At 45.7% G+C, this 20,725-nt stretch overlaps 7 protein-coding genes; 3 read left to right on the top strand and 4 right to left on the bottom strand.

Moving 5' to 3' along the window:
• Nucleotides 1–390: 390 nt before the first annotated feature.
• CNAG_07578 (hypothetical protein) lies at nt 391–1,589 on the bottom strand. Its single transcript, XM_012192604.1, has 5 exons — nt 1,589; nt 1,307–1,518; nt 790–1,245; nt 598–731; nt 391–524 (listed from the first exon to the last, which is right to left on the bottom strand). The coding sequence occupies exons 3-5, from the start codon at nt 1,227–1,229 to the stop codon at nt 499–501; spliced, it is 600 nt and encodes a 199-aa protein (XP_012047994.1). The 5' UTR covers nt 1,230–1,245; nt 1,307–1,518; nt 1,589; the 3' UTR covers nt 391–498.
• Nucleotides 1,590–1,645: 56 nt separating this feature from the next.
• On the bottom strand, nt 1,646–2,103 carry CNAG_07577 (hypothetical protein; the record flags this gene model as incomplete). Its single annotated transcript, XM_012193030.1, has 5 exons — nt 1,646–1,710; nt 1,807–1,831; nt 1,891–1,922; nt 1,981–1,997; nt 2,048–2,103. The coding sequence occupies 5 exons, from the start codon at nt 2,101–2,103 to the stop codon at nt 1,646–1,648; spliced, it is 195 nt and encodes a 64-aa protein (XP_012048420.1).
• A 370-nt stretch (nt 2,104–2,473) lies between these two features.
• CNAG_07576 (hypothetical protein) lies at nt 2,474–3,035 on the bottom strand. XM_012193029.1 has 4 exons: nt 2,868–3,035; nt 2,743–2,802; nt 2,662–2,682; nt 2,474–2,581 (listed from the first exon to the last, which is right to left on the bottom strand). The coding sequence occupies exons 1-4, from the start codon at nt 2,928–2,930 to the stop codon at nt 2,531–2,533; spliced, it is 195 nt and encodes a 64-aa protein (XP_012048419.1). The 5' UTR covers nt 2,931–3,035; the 3' UTR covers nt 2,474–2,530.
• Nucleotides 3,036–3,038: 3 nt separating this feature from the next.
• CNAG_06882 (hypothetical protein) lies at nt 3,039–3,762 on the top strand. XM_012192603.1 has 2 exons: nt 3,039–3,423; nt 3,481–3,762. Exons 1-2 carry the CDS (start codon nt 3,154–3,156, stop codon nt 3,619–3,621), a joined length of 411 nt encoding a protein of 136 aa, XP_012047993.1. The 5' UTR covers nt 3,039–3,153; the 3' UTR covers nt 3,622–3,762.
• Nucleotides 3,686–4,915, bottom strand: CNAG_06881 (SBDS family rRNA metabolism protein). XM_012192935.1 has 6 exons: nt 4,803–4,915; nt 4,688–4,739; nt 4,596–4,639; nt 4,412–4,541; nt 3,992–4,363; nt 3,686–3,942 (listed from the first exon to the last, which is right to left on the bottom strand). The coding sequence occupies exons 1-6, from the start codon at nt 4,829–4,831 to the stop codon at nt 3,838–3,840; spliced, it is 732 nt and encodes a 243-aa protein (XP_012048325.1). The 5' UTR covers nt 4,832–4,915; the 3' UTR covers nt 3,686–3,837.
• A 69-nt stretch (nt 4,916–4,984) lies between these two features.
• On the top strand, nt 4,985–5,932 carry CNAG_06880 (mitochondrial protein). XM_012192934.1 has 4 exons: nt 4,985–5,107; nt 5,158–5,329; nt 5,394–5,500; nt 5,561–5,932. Exons 1-4 carry the CDS (start codon nt 5,076–5,078, stop codon nt 5,751–5,753), a joined length of 504 nt encoding a protein of 167 aa, XP_012048324.1. The 5' UTR covers nt 4,985–5,075; the 3' UTR covers nt 5,754–5,932.
• Nucleotides 5,933–6,166: 234 nt separating this feature from the next.
• Nucleotides 6,167–7,425, top strand: CNAG_06879 (hypothetical protein). XM_012192602.1 has 6 exons: nt 6,167–6,353; nt 6,410–6,504; nt 6,549–6,646; nt 6,711–6,833; nt 6,891–6,946; nt 7,016–7,425. The coding sequence occupies exons 1-6, from the start codon at nt 6,294–6,296 to the stop codon at nt 7,037–7,039; spliced, it is 456 nt and encodes a 151-aa protein (XP_012047992.1). The 5' UTR covers nt 6,167–6,293; the 3' UTR covers nt 7,040–7,425.
• The last annotated feature ends 13,300 nt before the right edge of the window (nt 7,426–20,725 follow it).

Genomic DNA, 20,725 nt, shown 5'->3' with positions numbered 1-20,725 from the left:
GACTAGTAGGAAAAGGAATTCTTGTCGTCCATGTTTTACTGGTCCTTTTGAGGGCCCTCCATCTGAGCATCAAGGGTGCTCTCGATTCCATCAAGTTTCCTGGATATATATACAATGCAATATGGGAAGACTTGCTCATCCCCTCCTGAAAGAAGGAAATTAGCTCCCAGGACAGCACAAAAGAGAGCTATGTCCTCTAATGAATAGCACTTCATGGCACTTCATAGCCATGTGCGCTTGTAGGTTTTCTTTTGGTATAAAATACTGCCCAGGTATGTTTCGGTCATAAATAAGGCGTAATTTGGCTCGCAAGCGGAATTATGAGGCATAATGAAAAGAAAAAAACTAAGATTATCAAAGAATTAAGTGCATTCACATGTAACCATTGATCGAAAAGATGGCAAGATTAAACAGTTGACCATCACGTGAGCAGCCATTAAGGAAAGGCCTCTCTCACGAGCCCATTCTTACACCAGGTAAAACGTTGAAGCCTCTTAATTATCTCCAAGCAGGCGTTAGGTAATCTGTGCAAAAATCACAGTTTTTAGTTCAAAGGGTCTTAGTATTTATTAACCATTTTTAGAATGGAAAACCGACCTCGTTCATCTTCATCTTCATCCTCTTCATACATCCTTCTCCTCCTCCGCCTCCACAACCAGAGACCAGCGATAGCAATGATCACGATAAATGCTATCACAATCACAGCAACAGAAACAGCTACTGTTGTCGTTCTGTATCATATACATGTTAGTTTGATTGTCTAGTGCTTCGAGAAGATTAATGATTTACTTGTGTGTGGTTGAATCATTATCGCTTTCACCTGAAGCAACTGTACTGCCCCCAGTCTGGGAATTAATAGCAGCGGTGAAAGGTGTACCTGTGGACTGAGGGTCGAAAGACTGGGTCAACGCGACTGACTGGTAGGATTTCGAAGTCGGTGTATTTCCAGGGGAAGGCTGTGCTGTTAGCGACTGTTCCCCATTCATGGTCGTCGAAAAGGCCATTGACGCAAGAAAGTCTGATGATGAGGGCGGAGATGACGACGACGATGGCGTCTCTTGTGCGATGAAGGAGGATTCTGCTGAGGTTGGAGCAGCGGATGACGATGGTATGGAAATGGATGACGGGATAGATGAGGATATCGAGGATGCTGAGGATGATGCAATCAAGCTGGATGAGGTGATAGTTGTCATAGTGGACGTTGTCATTGCGATGGCACTAAATGCCATTGAGGCAGCATTTGTCCTACGGAAGTGATGAATGGACAGAAACAAAGAAGTGCTTTTATAAAGCAAGCGTAACTTACAATGAACCTGTGACCGCAACGTAATCGACATCTAACCAGATATAACTGGGATATTCATCTGTATTCCGAGCATTCTCATTGCTGACTTTTAATATATGATCGCCTTCTTCAAGCCCGCTTGTTGCATATAAGACTTGCTGGAACGTTGATTTTTCAGAGTATCCTGAGTAATATTGTGTGTCTCTTGAGTCCACCGATATCCCATAAATACCCTACATAGCAGCTTGTCAGCTGGGATATTGGAATAAAGAAAAATATTCGAGACATAAAAGAAAAACTGACATGACTGACAATTCGCCTGTTAGCCAGTATATGAGGAGATAAAATACCGGAGCTTACTTATTTCGTCTGGCTCCGTAAAGAGTAATATCCGTCCCACGCCAGGCGATAATTGCGTAATCTCCCTGCGATGTCTCATTAGCAAATATTTAAGAAGGGGATGAGAGCACGTGCATTGTTTGTAGATGAATGGCTGGTTAGAAGTCAGTGATTGAGCACACCACCAGTCGGTAACACCCACAAAGTCTACATCACAGAAAGCAAGGTCAGCCAGATATTTGCAGATCAGATTACACTGTACTCACACCATCATAATAGTCGCCCGCCATACGGTCGACTTGGCGTGATACAGTCAGCGGCTATAGGAGCCGAAGTCATCATGATCAATTACCTACCAGTGTGATTGGTCGACCTAAAGAGGCACATTAGATATAACTCCAGTACATCACGCAGCTCATTTACCATGTGGTCCCAAACCATCCAAAGTTCGCATTCGTATCGTCGATGGAAGTAGACATGCTCCTCGAGCTGTATCGAGCAAACCTAACCTAGCGAAATTAGTAGCGACGTTGTGTTCAAAAACTGTGGATAGTTATGAGTTGTAGAATAGGAATCGAGACATCAAAGATCATCCTTCCCGTGAAATGACTGATGCGAAAAAGAGAAGGACGGCTCCTAAAATGGCACTCTCTACAGCCAAATGCTGCTCCTGACCATACAATTTGCCTCGGCTCCTTTGATATGGCTTGTCAAAGGAAGGTGTATATGTTCAATTTCCCGCAAAAGGATGTAGCTTAAAGTGATTATTTCGCAGTAAATCTCTCAAAGTCAACTTTGAGCTCTGCCTTTCGAGATGGCAACCAAATGATGGCAGGGAAGGATAGCCAGCTAATGGAGGGAAGGAGAAGTGCATATGAGACCAAACGCCTAGTGGTTGACAAACGCCTATGATGGTTGTGTTGGTACAGAACTTTGAGATTCTAAAGGCTTCGAGGGCTATGTAGTGATGCAACAATCAGCAATCAACCATTCAGTTGCCAAAGCTCACAGTAACTTCTTTGCTAAGAGTGACATACCTCAGGAGGTCCACCAAAGTACTGGTGGCGATGACACAAATTAATACTCAATTAAAAACCACAACAAGATAATTGACATACCCCTCGTGTTCTTAAAGCTCGATATCCAATACCGTGTGCTGTAAGGACTCCTCCATAGATCTGTTGGAGAAAGAAATGAGCTCGAAAGATACGGAAAATTACGGGGGTATAGAGATTGGACGTACTGTGAGACCGATGGAGGTGAGGACAATTGTCCGTTGAGCGATGTCTGCGATAGAGATGGCCATGATGAAAATGGGGTGAGGTATAGGATATAAAGAAAAGTGAGAAACAGTGAGCCTACAAACAAGTGGGATTTGTGCAAAGTAAAATGGGAATGAGTAGGATCAAATTATTGTTGGTTCGCAACTCACGCAGATATCTCAAATTTCTTGTTTTCACCTCTATCCTCGCATCCATCTACTTTTTACAACGGCTTTTTTTAAAACGACATCTCGGGCACTATCTAATATGATGTCTCCCATCGCAAAGCGCATCTCCCAGCTTAAACCTATCGTTAGATCCTTCCCTCGCTCTCCGCTCTCCGAACCCACACAGATCTCAGAAGCCTGGATATCAATCCTCGACCGTACACTCACATCCGACGCCACTTCTACTTCTTTTCAAGCAAACTCTAGCCAAGCAACTCTTGGAGCATTGCGGGAAGCCGGACAGCAGCAGCGTTTAATGCAGTTTAAGGCTGCTGTGGAAAGGCTGAAGGCTGGAAATGCTATGCAAGACGTACGTCTAATGTCCTTCATTCATGGTAGCAACCCTGATTCGAAAGTGTATACGTAGTATCCCTTATCGAAATCTCTTCTTACTCCTCCCAACGATGAACTGTTTTACACACGAGCGAGAAACGCGATTCACAACGCAGAGCAGGGTATTCGAAGGCCGTGGTGGAAGGTTTTCTTCAACGTGAAGGGTGCGGAATAAATATTTTGTACTTTGGATAAATCTGTATATTGTATTACCATTGCATTATCAAAACTGGATGAAGATCAAAGTCAATGTAAAAACAAAATTTCTGCAGAGTGTGGACAGTATTCTGATATACAGTGTGTATATCGCAGGCGTCACACAGGATATACAATTACAGGGGTATACATTATTTTGAATGATGTGATACATATTTGATAGGTGCAAGACAATCTAATTTCCAACGCTTCCCATGGATTCTACCCTTCCCTTCCCTTTGGTTTCGTTGTTGACCAAATCTGTCAATGTCCTGAAGGTACTAGGGTTGATTTGTACAATCTAAGACGCAATCAATTAGTTCACGTTCTGAACCGTAAGACTCATTTACCGCTTCCCATTCCATACCCATATCCTCCTCCTCCACCTCATCACATTCGGCAACAATTTTGTCCTTGCATCTCTTGGCATCCTTCCCAGGCATAGTTATCCGTACTCTCATCCTCACTCTTCGAACCGGTAAGACATCCCCTTCACCAAGTTTCTTGATCAATTCCAAAGCTTGCGCTTTGGCAGGTCTATCGGCTCGGACGCTGAACCCTACTTCTGCCATAGCTTTCTCAACCATACCAACAGTGTGTTTCCGAGAGGTGCTGGGATCGACAGTCATTTCAGAGACGATGGTCGCAATTTCACGGGAAAGGGATGAGAGATGTTGCGTCCTTTCGAGATTGTTGATTTGAAGTTCACCTTTTTTCAAGATCTATGCTGTGCTTTAGCCAATCGTCATGGCGAAATTCGTTTTAAGTACCTCTTCAATCACTTTAGCCATATCATCCGTGCCAAAACATTTGGACCAGTCTTCCTTCTTGGCAACTAAACCTTTGGGAACGTTGGTAAAAACCTGTTCAATCTGAAGGACCTCGGAAAGATCATTCTCGCTGTTTTAGGGTCAGACCTCAAGACGATGGTAATGCGGGCTCTTTGGCGCTTACACTCCAGACCGGAATTCCGAGACTTTATTTTGATAGCAAGCAATCTACTGACTGATCAAGGATGTTTTTAATTCTTGAACTGCAAAACTCACCTCAAATCTCTTGCCCCCTTTCTTCATACGCACAATGCTGACGTTTGTAAGCCTACAAAGACACATCAGCGATCTTGTTGATATAACTGGTTCCAATGTTCTATATCCCACACACTTGATCTGGGTTCCAGGCTGGCGTAGCATACTGGCTTGAGTATTATAAAGGTGAGGCGGATGCGCAAGGAAAATGAGGAGATGGTTAAAGAGTGTAAAGAATTTTGAGGTCTGGCGTTGTTGAAACCAGCGGAGGGCTCCAGATAGGGACAGAAAACATCGATCGGATGCACCGACGTCAGCGCGCCAAGCGCCCGAGAATGACGGCGATACCATAGAAAAACCATTTCGACTTACGTTCAATTTTCCACCGAACACATTATGCTTATGCATCATGAAGGTATTCGAGAATGACCTTGTATATAAGTGAGTAAAACCATTGTTTTCCTATGCTGTGTCTGACTGATATTCGATAGTTACCCGGCGAGCCACACGCTCAACTTGCTTCACCGAAAGTACCCAAATCCGTTCGCGACCCATGTCTACTCGGTCGACACGATGGAGCGGTCAATAGATCCAGAGACAGGAATTTTAAGGTCAGAAAGACTGATAGGGGTTCAGCAAGGAGCACCAAAATGGGTTACCAAGGTGGGCTCTTCTTGGAAATCGCTCGAGATAGTTGTACTGATGTCGTCGTACATTGTCTTTGTAGCTGTTTCATCTCCCTCCAGTAGCATATGTGCGAGAGGTCGTATTCATAGACCCATCAGAAACTTCGGCCACAAGCATGTCGGTAAATTTGAATCTTGCTCAGTACATGTGCGTTGGCTTCAATCTGCTACAGCCCATACAATTCATGCTCACGCCGCTATTGTTCAGTTCATGCCTAGAGCATATTACTTATACACCACGGCCCGATAATACCACCCTTTTCCGGCAAAGGGCCATGCTCGTCTCAGGATTCCCGACAAAGATTATTGCTAGGAGAATAGAACAGGCAAGCTATGACAGATTTAAAAGTAATGCTGGGATAGGCAAACAGGGCTTTGATTGGGTCCTTGCCGGGAACTGAAATGGCGGCTGAGACTCCATGGCCCTGATTTTCCAGCCTAAAGGCTGCAATGTTGGCTATTGATGGTGTTTTGATCTGTCTATCAACTAGATGGATGTTCGGGAGCGTTGTAAGGGATTGTAAGGGATACTAGAGAAGATACATATGTTACCATATGCATTGTACTGTTCTGCTTTACGTTTATGTTCACTGTACAAGTTATCTGCCCTTGTGTGCTGGTTCAGGAGCTACAAGAACAAAGCTTTTCAATGTTACAATTGCAGTCTAACGCCTGTAAACGATGCAAGCTCTTTTTATAACGCTGTTTATAGCACCGGCGGGAGCAAATAGGTTCAGTTTGATGATGGTGTTGTCGTCACCGGTTGTGACGTGTCTTGCTCGTGCCTAGTGTGTGCACATGATGCTAGGGCCCCCGCCAAAGCCCATCTGTCAACATCAACAAGCATTCGTCCAAATCTTCTAGACCATCTTCCATGATATTATCCTGACGCCTATTGACGGACCTTAAACTAGCAATCAATCATTGATCTCAAGCTCAAAATGGACAAAGAAGCTACCCCCAAACCAGTTGCTCATGACTACCGTGGAGCCTGTGTGGAGGTGCGCATTCGCGATCTTCCCATGCGCTTCTACAAAGAGACTGATCTCGTATTCAGGACTTGCAGCTCCCACCCGCCTTTTGTCTTCCCGGGGATGCTCCATTGCTCAAAGCGTTAGAAGCAGCATACGACAGAGAGTTCGATCACCTGCCGTGAGTTGCGTACTCTTAACATAACCTCGATTAACCTTGAATAGTATCCTCAATGCCAAGCGACGGCCTATAGGATACCTCGATATTCCTTCGATCAAAGACCAGTTTAAAAACAACAAGGTCAATGGGGATGAGCCTGTGTGTAAGTAAAACAATTGGGACGAAAAAGGTCATTGGAATACTTATGAAGTTCCTGGTATGTGTAGCGAGCCGAATGATCCACTTTTCTTTATCCAGCCGATCTCACCCTTATACCGTGATATCACCGTTGACGCCTCTGGAAGAGTTGGAAGAATTTTTTAGATCTAGAAGAATTGATTTCGCATTGGGTGAGCTCAATTGAAGCATTGCAGAAAGGACTACAAGCTAATTTGTGGCGATGACAGTGACAGATACGGAGCGAAACTGGGTGTTGGCTGTAGCAACAAAGGATGATTTAGAGGTGGGATGAGACTTTCTTAGGGTTTATTACGCTCTGATGCCTTGATCCGGCTAACAAGGACCTTCGCAGACATTCACTCAACGAAGAGGTTAATGAATATTAATGGAGGGTGGCGACAGGCAACATCAATATAGCTAGTCCAAGCACGGAGTATACAATGTGTGTATTTGCTATAACATGTTAGATACGTTACGATGTATTATAAAATGCTCAGGGGTCAATCACCATCGATGAAAGTATTACAAAAGAATATGTGCGAAGTTCTGTAGAGAAACTGTTAAAACCACCACTGTTAATGGTCGTATGTATGGTTTACATTATGGGCAGTGCAGGTCCAGCACACAATCTCCTTACGGCGCTCCTCCTTCATACCCTGCTTTCAACAATGAAGAGTCCTTTGGCAGTCTGGGCAGGTACGACTCCAAGCCCGTTCAGTCCGCCGGCCAACCTCCTGCTCAAGGACAAAGCGCTATCGGTGGTACCTACTTACGGCTCCCAGGGTCTTCACGGCTTTTTAGGAATGAACAACGCCCAAGCTGGCAGTGCTCGGCCTCAAGCCTCCAACGCCTCTGAAGACTGCTTACCTCCTCTGGCTCCAACTCCACCGCTTCCAATGCCAACGCTACCGCTACCTCTGGTGCCACTGGTGCCGATGGTGCTGGCGTGGCCCAAGCGCAGCGGGCGCCTAACCAACCCACCGCCATTCAGGCCCAACAGCAAGGGCAGCAGGGCCAGCAACAACAAGGTTTTGGAAGCTATCCTTACGGTGGAGGCTACAGTGGTCAGGACTGGGGACAGTACGGTGGTCATCATGGATCTAGGACCTTGTTACGACTCGTCCCCAACAAGATCCGGCCTTGGAGACGAGATAGAAAGCCGTAGTTTAACTAAGCAATGAGATATATGTATGATATACCTCTTGACACTTGTCTGTTGGCGTATGGTATAGGACGGAGGTATATTCGCTTGGGAAGATCAGGCAAGCTTATATACTAGTGGAGTAAGTTTATGTCGAAGGTGGTGCAAGGTAAGACGAGAGCGAGCACTGGGAGCTCGAGGACCTTTCGCAAAGTAACTTATGAAATATTGATCTTCGAGGGGAAGAAGATCAAGATCGAGGACAAAGCTCCCCTTTATATACTTCTACAGAAATCTATTTATACCCCTTGACGCCCAGCTGGAGGTTCAGCTGGAGGTCCAGTTCTTATCTCGGAGGTCCAGCTGGAGGTTCAGTTGGAGGTCCAGTTCTTTTCTCGGAGGTCCAGCTGGACGGACCTTCGTATCTGTAACAATCTTGCTTTCCTTCATTACGTAACTCCCTCCTATGACCTCTTATTTCTTCTACTTCATGCAGGCTCGTGACAGACCTATTCTCATTGGCAGCAGTAAGCCCTTGAGGACTGGTCATGCAGGGTGTCTGGTAGAAAGGTGAGTTTGCAAACGAGGACAGACGATAGGAGTGATGGTATGAATGGAAAGATAGGGATGAAAAGGTTGAAGGTGTTACGACTCGTCCCCAACAAGGTCCGGCCTTGGAGACGAGATAGAAAGCCGTAGTTTAACTAAGCAATGAGATATATGTATGATATACCTCTTGACACTTGTCTGTTGGCGTATGGTATAGGACAGAGGTATATTCGCTTGGGAAGATCAGGCAAGCTTATATACTAGTGGAGTAAGTTTATGTCGAAGGTGGTGCAAGGTAAGACGAGAGCGAGCACTGGGAGCTCGAGGACCTTTCGCAAAGTAACTTATGAAATATTGATCTTCGAGGGGAAGAAGATCAAGATCGAGGACAGAGCTCCCCTTTATATACTTCTACAGAAATCTATTTATATCCCTTGAGGCCCAGCTGGAGGTCCAGCTGGAGGCCCAGTTCTTATCTCGGAGGTCCAGCTGGAGGTTCAGTTGGAGGTCCAGCTGGAGGTTCAGCTGGAGGTCCAGTTCTTTTCTCGGAGGTCCAGCTGGACCTTCTTATCTGCAACAATCTTGCTTTCCTTCATTACGTAACTCTCTCCTATGATCTCTTATTTCTTCTACTTCGTGCAGGCTCGTGACAATCGCCCCTCCTTCTAAAGACGGTCGCTCCGTCGTGCCGTCTGTGGCTCGATCTGATGTGGGCTTGTAACTGAAATCTAGCTGAAATCTAACTGAAATCTTGGTGAATCTCTGAAACGAATGTCTATGAACTGGTCGTAAATATTTTTTCTATGCTATGATCTATCGAGAACGAAAAACTGTGGTTGGGGAGTCAAAATCTAGGAACCGTCGAGTAATAGTGGGGGTGTCTGTTATCGCCCAAAAATTGTGTTATCGGTCATATGCGAAGATAAGAGCGCATTTTTGGATTGGGGATGTGCGCTGTGGGTCCATTGGAAGTCCAGCTGGAGGTCCAACTGGAGGTCCAACTGGAGGTCCAACTGGATGAACGGCGGTTATGGGGGAGACGGGAGTGGGAGGATTCTCGAGATATAAAAAGATGGGGATTTGGTGCAGGATCACCGAAGTTTCTCTATCCCCCAACAAAATCTTGTCTGCCTATTCATCTTTGATCTTTCCTTCATGCTTGAATCTACGTTTCAGCCTAGCCCGATGGTTAACAGTTGGTGTCTTGATGACCCATATGGGATTATTCGACAGTTCTGTGCAGAGAATGCGTCGATAGGTGATAATACAGCTGATTTGATAACGGATAATGGCGTATCGGTGGTTGCCGCATCTGCAGGGTCACCGAGTTGTTCTGACAACTCCGTTGGGATTTTCTTTGATCAAGTATGTGTGGTAATGTTGACAACGTGTTTGTAATGTGCTGACATTGAGTTTTGAATAGGATTTCGCCTTCCCATCTATGGGATGGGCCACCGAGATGTACGATAGTAGAGTACCAATGGAGGCAGCGGGTGATAATATTCACTCGACTTTACTTTCTCGACCTGTGGATCCGCGAGTGCCACGTTTGCAGGGTGCTGAACTATTCTTTGGTGCTCATGTGGAGGGAACTGTCTCGTCTGAAATGGTTGAGGTGAGGGAGGAGGCAGTGGATGAGGGATATGAGCAGCGGCACTTGGTGAGGAGAAATGCTTTGGTTTGTGTGCGACCCGATTGAAGAGCTAATGGCGTAAGGAGGCACTGCGCAGGGAGCAGAGGAGGCGTAGGGTTGAGGAGCGCCAGAGGGCACCAGTGGTTTCACCTTGTGACCAATGTCGTGGGGTGGGTGCTGAATGTCGGGCCCTCTCATTATTCTCGACTTGTGGACGGTGCACGGTGAAGGGTGTGCGGTGCTCACACAATGCCAGCGGGGGTAGGGGTTCGGATGTTGTGAGTGTTAGGTCGGGGGTTGAAAATGTACGAGCTGATGGGTAGGGTAGATAAGAGATTGGGGGGTTTCGTCGCCTATCTCGAGCGCGAGGTGAATGGCGCAGTGGCTTGTTTGTAAGACATGGAGATTTACGTGCTAATGTGTGAATGTAGTGAGACCAACATGTCTACCGCGTTTGAGGGAGTCCAGCAGGCAATCATTGCCTACCTCATGGAGGAGGAGGTGCTGGAAGTCCAAAGGCAAGAGATGAGGGGGAGGTTTCGGGAGGAGTTGCTGGTGGCATTGGGTATGTCGCGCAAGAGGAAGCGTGATGACGGGGAGGACTCGTCCGAGGAGTAGGACCCGTGTGATGGTTCGGTTTTCCGTTCTTCTCTTAATCTAGGTGTGTTTTCCATTGATTCGTCTTTCTTCTTCCGATCCAAAACAAAAGCAAGATCTATAAAACTACGATAGATATATCTAACTAACACTAACTCTTAGAGGGCTTTGTTGTTCGGTCTGTCTTAACTTTGATCTGTTGGTAGATTGTTCTTTCTTTCTCTTTTCTTTTGACCATAATTTCAATAAACATCAAATAAAGTGGCTGTTACTATGAACTTGATTTCCTATAATCGGTGTGTTGATTTGTACTGATCAACAATCTCTGAAGCATTTTCTAGAGCGGTTTCGGGTTCCCAACTGTTGTGTTCGGCACTGTAGCCGAGCCACTTGATAAGGAATTGGCGGCGTTTTCGGTGAAATCGATGATCAAGGATACACTCGACTTCATATTCTAGGTCACCTTCGACTTCGATAGGTGATGGTGCGACTTGTGTTCGTCCTGGTATCTCATTCTCAATATATTTCTCGAGTAACTGGACGTGAAAGACGTCGTGGATGCGCATTGATTTCGGCAAATCAAGGCGATACGCATGGGAAGAAACGCGCGCGATAATGGTGTAGGGACCAAGATAGCGGTGATCTAATTTCTTGGTGGGTCTTTTTGTTTTGATATTACGGGCAGATAGCCAGACTTTGTTACCAACGGTATATTCGGGAAGCGGGGCACGGTGCTTATCAAACTGTAGTGCTGCACTCTCTTGTGCTTTGGACATTTCGATCTGGAGGTGTTCATGGAGCTTGCTTAAGTCGGTGATGGAGGCTCTGGCAGGTGGGCTGAAAATAGGGGCGTTGTCGTCGGGAGTGAACGATGCCCGGGGATGGTACCCTTTGTTGGCAAAGAAGGGGGACATGGTAGTGGACGAATGGGGCGTATTGTTGTAAGTGAATTCCGCCACTGGGAGTAGCGGTGCCCATTCTTTTTGCTTATAATCGGTATACAAGCGCAGATATTGTTCTAAGACCTGGTTTACTCGTTCGGTTTGTCCATCTGTTTCTGGATGAAAAGCTGTGCTGAGTTCGAGCTCGATGCGTAGGAGTTGCGTGAATGCTCGCCAAAAACGGGATGTGAATTCTGATCCACGATCTGATACGATACTAGTCGGAATCCCATGCTTGGAGAAGACATGGGTGACATATAATTGGGCAAGTTCTTCGGCGGTGAGGCTAGTCGTTGTGGGGATAAAGAGAGCCATCTTGGTGAGTCGGTCTACTATCACAAGGATGGTGTTGTAGCCATGAGATGGTGGAAGTTGTTCAATGAGGTCCATCGATACAGATGACCATGGGTACGGGGGAATGGGTAGAGACTTGAGTTCGCCGTAGGGCTGATGACGTCTTGTCTTAGTTCGGCAACAAAGGTCGCAAGAATCAATATAGTGATTGACGAAGCCTTTCAGGCCTGGCCACCAGTAATGGCGTCGGACGAGTTGGATAGTCTTGCGTCGTCCGGGATGCCCACTGATGAGTGCATCATGGCATTCTTTCGTGACGAGGGTGCGTAACTCATTTGTGGCTGGGACATAGAATGATTCGCCATATCTGAGGAGTCCTTCGTCGTCTCGAGTATATGGGTGAGCTTCGGAGGGATGATTGGCTTTGTCCAAGAATGGTTTTGCTGACTCATCGGCTTCTAGACCGGTTTTCAACAATGACTTGATGGGCGAAGATATTTCCAACCGATCGAGTCCGGTTGTGGCCGCACCCAAGTACTGTCCAGGGCGAAGGAGAGTCTGGAAATTCTGAGGGTTGGCAGTGGTGGTAAGGCTAGAGCCTTTCTCGAGTGGATGATAATCGTGTCTTCGGGTGAGTGCGTCAGGCTTAGTGCCTTGTACGCCTGGTCGGTAGATGATACTGAAATCAAAATCTGCTAGGAATTCAGACCATCGCGCCTGTCGTCGATTGAGTTGCTTGGTAGTCATAAAGTACTCCAGGCTTCTGTGGTCGGTGTAGACACGAATGGTTTCTCTGGCACCTTCAAAGTAATGTCGCCATTCTTTGAATGCTGAAACAATCGCTAACATTTCTTTGTCGTGAATGGGGTAGTTTAACTCGGCAGGCAACATTTTGTGAGAGAAGAAAGCAACTGTTCGAGTTTCTTGTCGATTTCATGTGATAAAATACCTGCGATGGCATAATCGGAGGCGTCGGTTTCAAGGATGAGTTGTTTGGTCGGGTCATAGTGACGTAGGAGATCAACAGAGGTGAAGCTCTTTTTGAGTGCTTCGAAAGATGTTTGTTGAGGTTCTTCCCATACAAAGGGTAAGTCTTTCTTGGTCAGGTCGATAAGGGGTTTGGCGATGCTGGAGTAGTTCTTGATGAACCTTCGGTAGAAGTTACAGAACCCAAGGAAGGATTGGGTATCACGGAGATTGCGGGGTATCGGCCATTCCGTGATAGACTTTACTTTCTTGGTGTCCATCGATAGACCTTGATCGCTGACAACGAAACCTAGGAACTCTACTGAGGTTTGGTGGAACTCGCACTTTGAAGCTTTGGCATATAAATGGGTTTGGCGGAGGCGATCTAGGACTTGTATGACGTGTGACTGGTGAGTCCTCAAGTCTGGGCTGTAGATGAGGATGTCGTCTAGGTAGATAATAACGAATATGTCTAGCATATCGCGGAAGTTGTGGTTCATGAGGTGTTGGAACGATGCAGGGGCATTGGTGAGGCCAAACGGCATTACCAAATATTCGAAATGCCCGTAGCGAGTACGGAAAGCTGTTTTCCATTCTTCGCCTGCCTTAATGCGAAGTAAATTATAGGCTCCTCGTAGGTCAATCTTAGTGAAGACTTTGGCTGATTTGAGTCGATCTAGGAGCTCGGCAATCAATGGTAGAGGATAGCGATTCTTGATGGTAATCTTGTTGATTCCCCGGTAATCGACACACATCCTAAGCGATCCGTCTTTCTTTTTAACAAAGAGTATGGGCGCTCCGGCTGGTGATTCGGACGGTCGGATAAAACCTTTTTTAAGATTCTCATCAAGGTATTCGCGAAGAGCTTCGAGTTCTTTTTCGGAGAGATTGTATATGGGACCGAAAGGTGGGTTCTGTCCTTTTTCGAGAGGGATATGATGGTCAAAAGACCTATGTTCAGGGAGTGTATCGGCACTTTTCTTGTCGAATACGTCTAAGTATTGATGATATTCTTTAGGTACTATTTCGGCATCGGTTTTTTCTTTTGGAGATTTGCCGTCAGTGATGGCCATGGCTAATTTTGTTGTCTGTGATACAGGTGGGTGTATGGAAAGTGTTTCCCAGCTGATGGACGGATTGTGTTCTTGTAACCAGGTGATACCTAAAACAATAGGGTAGGAGCCGATGTCGGTTACGAGGAGTCGAAGTAAGGTGTGTCCGAATGGTTTCTGGAAATTAATCATGATGTTGACTTCTTCTTCAATCATAGTTCGCTGACCGGCAGCGTTAAACAGGTATAAAGGGATTGCCTCTTCTATTTTTGTTGTTTTGAAGGCAAAGGTTTGGACGAATCTTCTGTCGATGAAGTTGGTGGAGGCACCGGAATCGATTAAAGCTGGATAAACATTGTTGTGAACGAAAAAATCGATTGTGAGTTGGTTTTTGTTGTTTCTATTATTATATTCGAGAGTTTGGAACTTTTCGCAGGAGTCTGTGTTGGCCGGTTTGGTAGTACGCTCTTGTTCCTGGCTACCTTCTTCGACATTGGCAGACAAGAGCATATCTAGTTTTTTGGAGGGAGAGTAGTGTTGGATTGCTGTGAAGGGACCACTGGGCACTTGGCAACTTGGTGGTTCTTGTCGGCACAATAGAGGCAGAGGTTATGATCCTTGCGCCTCTGATATTCTTCTGGAGTCAGACGTCCGCGTCTGGTTATCCTAGCTGAACTTGGGACAAATGCAGCCCTTAGGTTGACCGCCGGCGTCACCTCTTTATTGAAGGTGGTGTTGGTAGTGGTAGACCTTATTGGCGTGCTATTCGCCGCAGAGAAACGTCTGAAGTTGTTGGGATGGTTGTTATTGTAAGAGGTGCGGGGGGTACTCGCTTCGGGGTGGCATTGAAAGGGCGCCTTTGGTTGTTGGTCTCGTTTTGCTAATACTCGTTCATATCGACAGCTGTCGATACGGATTGCCATGTCTTGGAGGTTCTTGAATGACTTGGCTTTGGGTAGTCTGGCGAGTTCGTCCTTGATGTCATCCTTCAAGCCCTTGTAGAAGCAAGCCTTCTTTGCTTCGTCGTTCCACTGAACCAAGGTGGCATACCGCATAAAAGTTGCGAGGTATGAGGATACAGAACCTTGCTGACGAACAATGTTTAGTTGTCGTTCCGCAGTCTGTTCCTCGTCTGGATCCCCAAAATTCTTTCTTAACTCGGCACAAAATTTCTTGAAGTCCAGCATAAACTTGGGCTGGGGATCGATGGTTACAAAGGGTTGGAACCATAAGAATGGGGTGTCTCTGAGGAACGACCCGGCGTATAGGACTTTGGAGGTCTCGGTAGGAAAGCGAGAGGGTTGAAGGGTAATCACCATCGTTACTTGAGTGATAAAGGTTGAGAGCTTGGCATACTGCCCATGGTAGTACTCGGGTTGGGATATCTTTGGCTCTTGAGTTCGACTGGAGGGTACTGAGGTGCGTTGTCGGCTGTATTCCCTTTTGACTTCTGGGTATGATGTCTGTGCTGACAGGTTGCGGCTTGATCTAGGTTCTTCGTCTTCTTCATCCAATCCTTGTTCGTTCTGGCCCTCATTATCTTCATTATTATCTAACATCTGTCGTTCAACTTTGCTCTCTTCCAACTTATGCATCAACTCTTCTTTTTGTTGCTCAAGTCTCGCAATATGATTACGCATCACCTCAAGTTGAGTTTGGGTATTGCTTGATGTATTGTCGGCAGTAGATGGGTCGGATTGAGGGTTGGTGTTGAATGAACCCATGGGATTGTTGTTGTCATCATCAAGGGTATGTTCTACTTCCTTGCCTTTATCAATCTTCTCCACAGCTCGACCACTACGAGTGGAAGGACCTGACATGATATAGGATGTGATATATCGAGTTGTATGAGGTTATAGGTGTCGAGGCTATCGAAGGTGGGGTACTTGAAATATATACCAACCAACCACAAGTGTGGAAGATCAATATTTACTGTTACGACTCGTCCCCAACAAGGTCCGGCCTTGGAGACGAGATAGAAAGCCGTAGTTTAACTAAGCAATGAGATATATGTATGATATACCTCTTGACACTTGTCTGTTGGCGTATGGTATAGGACAGAGGTATATTCGCTTGGGAAGATCAGGCAAGCTTATATACTAGTGGAGTAAGTTTATGTCGAAGGTGGTGCAAGGTAAGACGAGAGCGAGCACTGGGAGCTCGAGGACCTTTCGCAAAGTAACTTATGAAATATTGATCTTCGAGGGGAAGAAGATCAAGATCGAGGACAGAGCTCCCCTTTATATACTTCTACAGAAATCTATTTATATCCCTTGAGGCCCAGCTGGAGGTCCAGCTGGAGGCCCAGTTCTTATCTCGGAGGTCCAGCTGGAGGTTCAGTTGGAGGTCCAGCTGGAGGTTCAGCTGGAGGTCCAGTTCTTTTCTCGGAGGTCCAGCTGGACCTTCTTATCTGCAACAATCTTGCTTTCCTTCATTACGTAACTCTCTCCTATGATCTCTTATTTCTTCTACTTCGTGCAGGCTCGTGACAGGATGACTAAAATCCTCCTTCAAACCAAGAAGCTGAAGACCAAGAAGAAAGAAAAGGATGAGATCCACAGGATCATGAGAGATTGGTTTGCCCAGCAGCCAGGCCTGAAAATGAATCCTCTGTTGGATGTCGCTGGTAAGATACCATCAAAATAGAAAAAGTTTCTTCTAACTGGTGACCATGTTAAGGCCTCGATCTGGCCTATGACATGCCATTCGAATTACTGCATACCTATTCCTTGGGTATCATGAAATACGGATGGCGACATGGCGTGTCCAGGATACCAAAGAACCATGGTGACATCCTTGTGGCTAAGTTGGATTCAGCTGCAAAGCATTGCCTAGATGCTGACAAAGGTGATGCTTCATACATTTGGCAGTACAGCCATGCCCTCAATGGGCAGCATTACAGGTTCCTGTTGCAATGCCTGCCATTGCAGCTTTTCGGGATTCTCCCTAAAGCCAAAGACAGGGTAACTTGCCAGCTGATGCTAGCCATTGCGGCTTTAGGCACTCATCTCTGGTTTCCTGTAATAAAAAATGTTGACAAATACACAGTATGTCATAAAACAGAGCTCCAGTTTCAGTGATACCTGACTCACCATGCAACGCGAAATTAGGATGATCTCGAGATATTGACTGCAAATGTGCAGGATCTTCTCAATGAAATCTGTCTGGACATTATTATGAAGAAACCTAAAGTCCATTATCTCTCCCATATTGTGCAAGACATGATTAGGTTTGGTCCAGTTATCCATCAGGCTACAGAACGACATGAGAAGTTCAACAGTGTCATTCATGGCTGCACCATCCATGGGAATGGACAAGCTAATAGTCATGATGTGGCAGCTTGGTTTGCTCATGCTGGAACATGTGCCCATTTGGTAACTGGTGGTCTTTTTGCCACTGAAATGGGTATATGGAAAGCAAGCAATAACATCCTAGAGCTATGACAAGATCACGGCCTTTGCACTTACCTCGGCTGGTCTGTTCCTAGAAAACCCAAGAAAGGTATGCCTGGACTTTGAAATCATACATCACATCTGTTGACGATTCTTGGCCACCAGGGAGAGTTGTTCGCTTGGCAGGCGAGAAAGACCATAAACTGTACAGTGTCAAAGCCGCTTCCAGAGACCAGTGCAAAGTGGGAAATTGGGTAGTTTGTAAGGATGGGGTAAGTAGATGGCAAAAAGGGGCTGTGTCTGTGCCAAATATAGTAAATCCGACAAGTGCTTTAATCTCTGACATGTTTCAGGATAAAATCCTGTATGGGTGCATCGACAATATTGAGCCATTGCCAGAAGGTGATCTGGGAACAGTCACTATAAGTAGCAGCACCCTCAGACGAATCCGCCATCCCATCCATGGCATGCCCATGATATGAAGGAATGAGGGAGAGTACATTACCCTTTCATCACAAATGAGGATCTCTACTCATACATCCCCTATGTCTTAGTGCTGACTCCCCATTAAGGCTCTACATTTTCGTTTCACAGTAGGGCATGATTGTCTCAAGGGTAACTGTCCAGTTCGAAGTCTTCATCCCCACAAGCAGGAGCGCCAACTGACTTCAAAGATGGCTCCTGGTGTCGACCACATGGATGATGAGAACTTTGTCATCAACTTGCTCTCACTTCACAATCCTCATCTAATTCAGGAAGTTCTGCCACTGAGTCTGACTGATCCAAGATGAATGTTTGAGGACTGTGAGGCCCACATGGAACAAGTCCTTCATAGACTGCAGATTGGGTCAGACCATGCTACCTCACCTTCAAACCCCAGTGCAACTCCCTGGCCGTTAGCTGGCTGAGGCATATGCATCAGTTTGCTGCCTGAAGTATATGTATTAACTTGTAAAATTAATTAAATGATGGATGAATATAAATGCAACATCAGTTTGATGTCAGACTGATATCAAATTTTGGTCGGGCCAATATGTGTGTTAGTCTGATGTCAGTCTGATGTCAGTCTGATGTCAAGCCATTCATGCATCAATTTGACATTTGAAGCTGTGGTCATATTGACGTTCCATTGCCCTGATGTCAAACTGATGTCAATCTGACCCATCAGCACAGAATCAAATGCTCAAACATCAGTTTGACCTCAAACTTGGTTCGCCATGTACACCAGTGCTAGTTTGCATCCATTAGACAACTATAACTATTATACACCTCTACAAACACTCTCCTTGAATGCTTTCTCAAACCTCATTTCCTCTCGAACACTCAATGAATGCTGTCCAAATGCAGTGAGGCACCCACAGTGCTTACAAACCACTTCAACAAAGAGAGCACTGAGGACACTCACAATATTGTCATACAGGTCCTTGGCATCATTGCCCCAGATAATAATGTCATCCACATATGCCTCACAACATTCTCCAGTTAATTCTTGTAAGGCCTCATTGATGATGCTGTTGGGTGGCTGGTGCATTGTGAATGCCTTGAAGCATGACTACCTGCTCCAGAAGGCTGAGGGAGGTGGTAATAGCCATCTTGGGGATGTCCTCCTTCATGAGTGTTTGAAAGAAGGCATCCTTGCAGTCTAACTTAGCAAATATCTTCCCTTTTCACAATGCATGATGTAAGATATCTTGGATGTTGCCCATGGGGCCCATGTCAGGGACTTTGACCTTGTTGAGGGCATGAAAATTGCAGACCATGTGGAATTTGCCATTGCCTTTAGAAATGAGGAACACCAGGGAGGCCCAAGGAGAACTGGAGTATTATAAACAGTCACATTAAGATGTTCTAATAACATCTCATGGAAACAGGGGGGCAGGGCTTTGGGTACACAATAAGGCACTGAATGATATGGGGTGGCACCTTGTTTGAGATTAATCTCAAAGCAGATACCTGACTTAGTTTTAGTGTTGAGAGAAGGGTAGCGAAGTGGAGATTGGGTAAATAGAAAAGAGGCCATGATGTCAGATCAAGTCATCGATGGTGTGCTTATAGATTAGCGAGGTGGATGGATTATATCATTTAGCTTGTAGTAGCGAGCATAGATAGATATATAAGTCCATAGTAGCTTGGTACTGGATGGCTTTCCTCATCTGACTTTGGTTAGATAGGAAGCTGAGCATCCATACCAGGTAAGCCCCATCATGTATCTGACTTTGGTTAGATAGGAAGCTGAGCATCTGTACCAGTCCTTTATCATTCATTTAACATTTAGATATTGTAGGGAAGTTTCATACATCACCTAGGTCATCACAGAAAACATCATGGAATTCCACCTGGAGATGGCACAGCATGTCTGTCAGACTGTGGGAGTCTGCTGTGTGGTAGCATGCAGAGTTGTCAAGTGAATTCCTGTGTGGTGTAACCTAGGAGCAGAGACAAGCTTTGAATGAGATGTGCCTTCCTTTTGCAACCTTGATGTAGATAGGTTTGCACCTCCAGCCTCCAATAGGTGAACAAGGGAGTTTGTATCTGCCAATAAACTGTACCAAGCAAGGAAGTTAAGCCCTAAGATACCATCATATTATGTTCCATGCAAATCCATCACCACACTGTTTATTTGATACATCATGTGTTATGACTTGTCCCCAACAAGGTCCGGCCTTGGAGACAAGATAGAAAGCCATAGTTTAACTAAGCAATGAGATATATGTATGATATGCCTCTTGACACTTGTCTGTTGGCGTATGGTATAGGACGGAGGTATATTCACTTGGGAAGATCAGGCAAGCTTATATACTAATGGAGTAAGTTTATGTCGAAGGTGGTGCAAGGTAAGACGAGAGCGAGCACTGGGAGCTCGAGGACCTTTCACAAAGTAACTTATGAAATATTGATCTTCGAGGGGAAGAAGATCAAGATCGAGGACAAAGCTCCCCTTTATATACTTCTACAGGAATCTATTTATATCCCTTAAGGCCCAGCTGGACCTTCTTATCTGAAACAATCTTGCTTGCCTTCATTACATAACTCTCTCCTATGATCTCTTATTCCTTCTACTTTGTGCAGGCTCATGACATCATGTCACCTAGAGAAAATGAACCAATAACCATATTCATGACTATGGGGCCCACCTTGCTACCAGCTAACTTCACTCTCATCTAACTCTCATCTGTATGGCACCTGTCTTGATTGACCATCCCAGCCTCACTGCCAGCTTCAGATCCATAAAGGTTATGGACACCCCTGTGTTGATTAGGAACCTAATGGGACAAGCTGGCCAGAGGTCAGCAGCTGGGATTGGAACAGATATAGCAAGAAGAGGGTGGGAAAGAGCATACAAAGAGTCTTGAATAGGTTCAGCAGCTGAAGGAATAGTTTGTGCAAAGGCAAGATATGCTGAAGTGGTATCACCAGCACTTAATTCAGTCTCAAGCTGGTTCACCTTAGGCTGGGCATGGTGTGTGCAGCTGGGGCATTGTGGGTGTTGATAGGGA

The sequence above is a fragment of the Cryptococcus neoformans genome, chromosome 3 (genome assembly GCF_000149245.1).
Source record: "Cryptococcus neoformans var. grubii H99 chromosome 3, complete sequence".
NCBI lineage: Eukaryota > Fungi > Basidiomycota > Tremellomycetes > Tremellales > Cryptococcaceae > Cryptococcus > Cryptococcus neoformans.
Note: the sequence above shows the minus strand (reverse complement) of the source record. Positions and strands in the feature narration are given on the sequence as shown.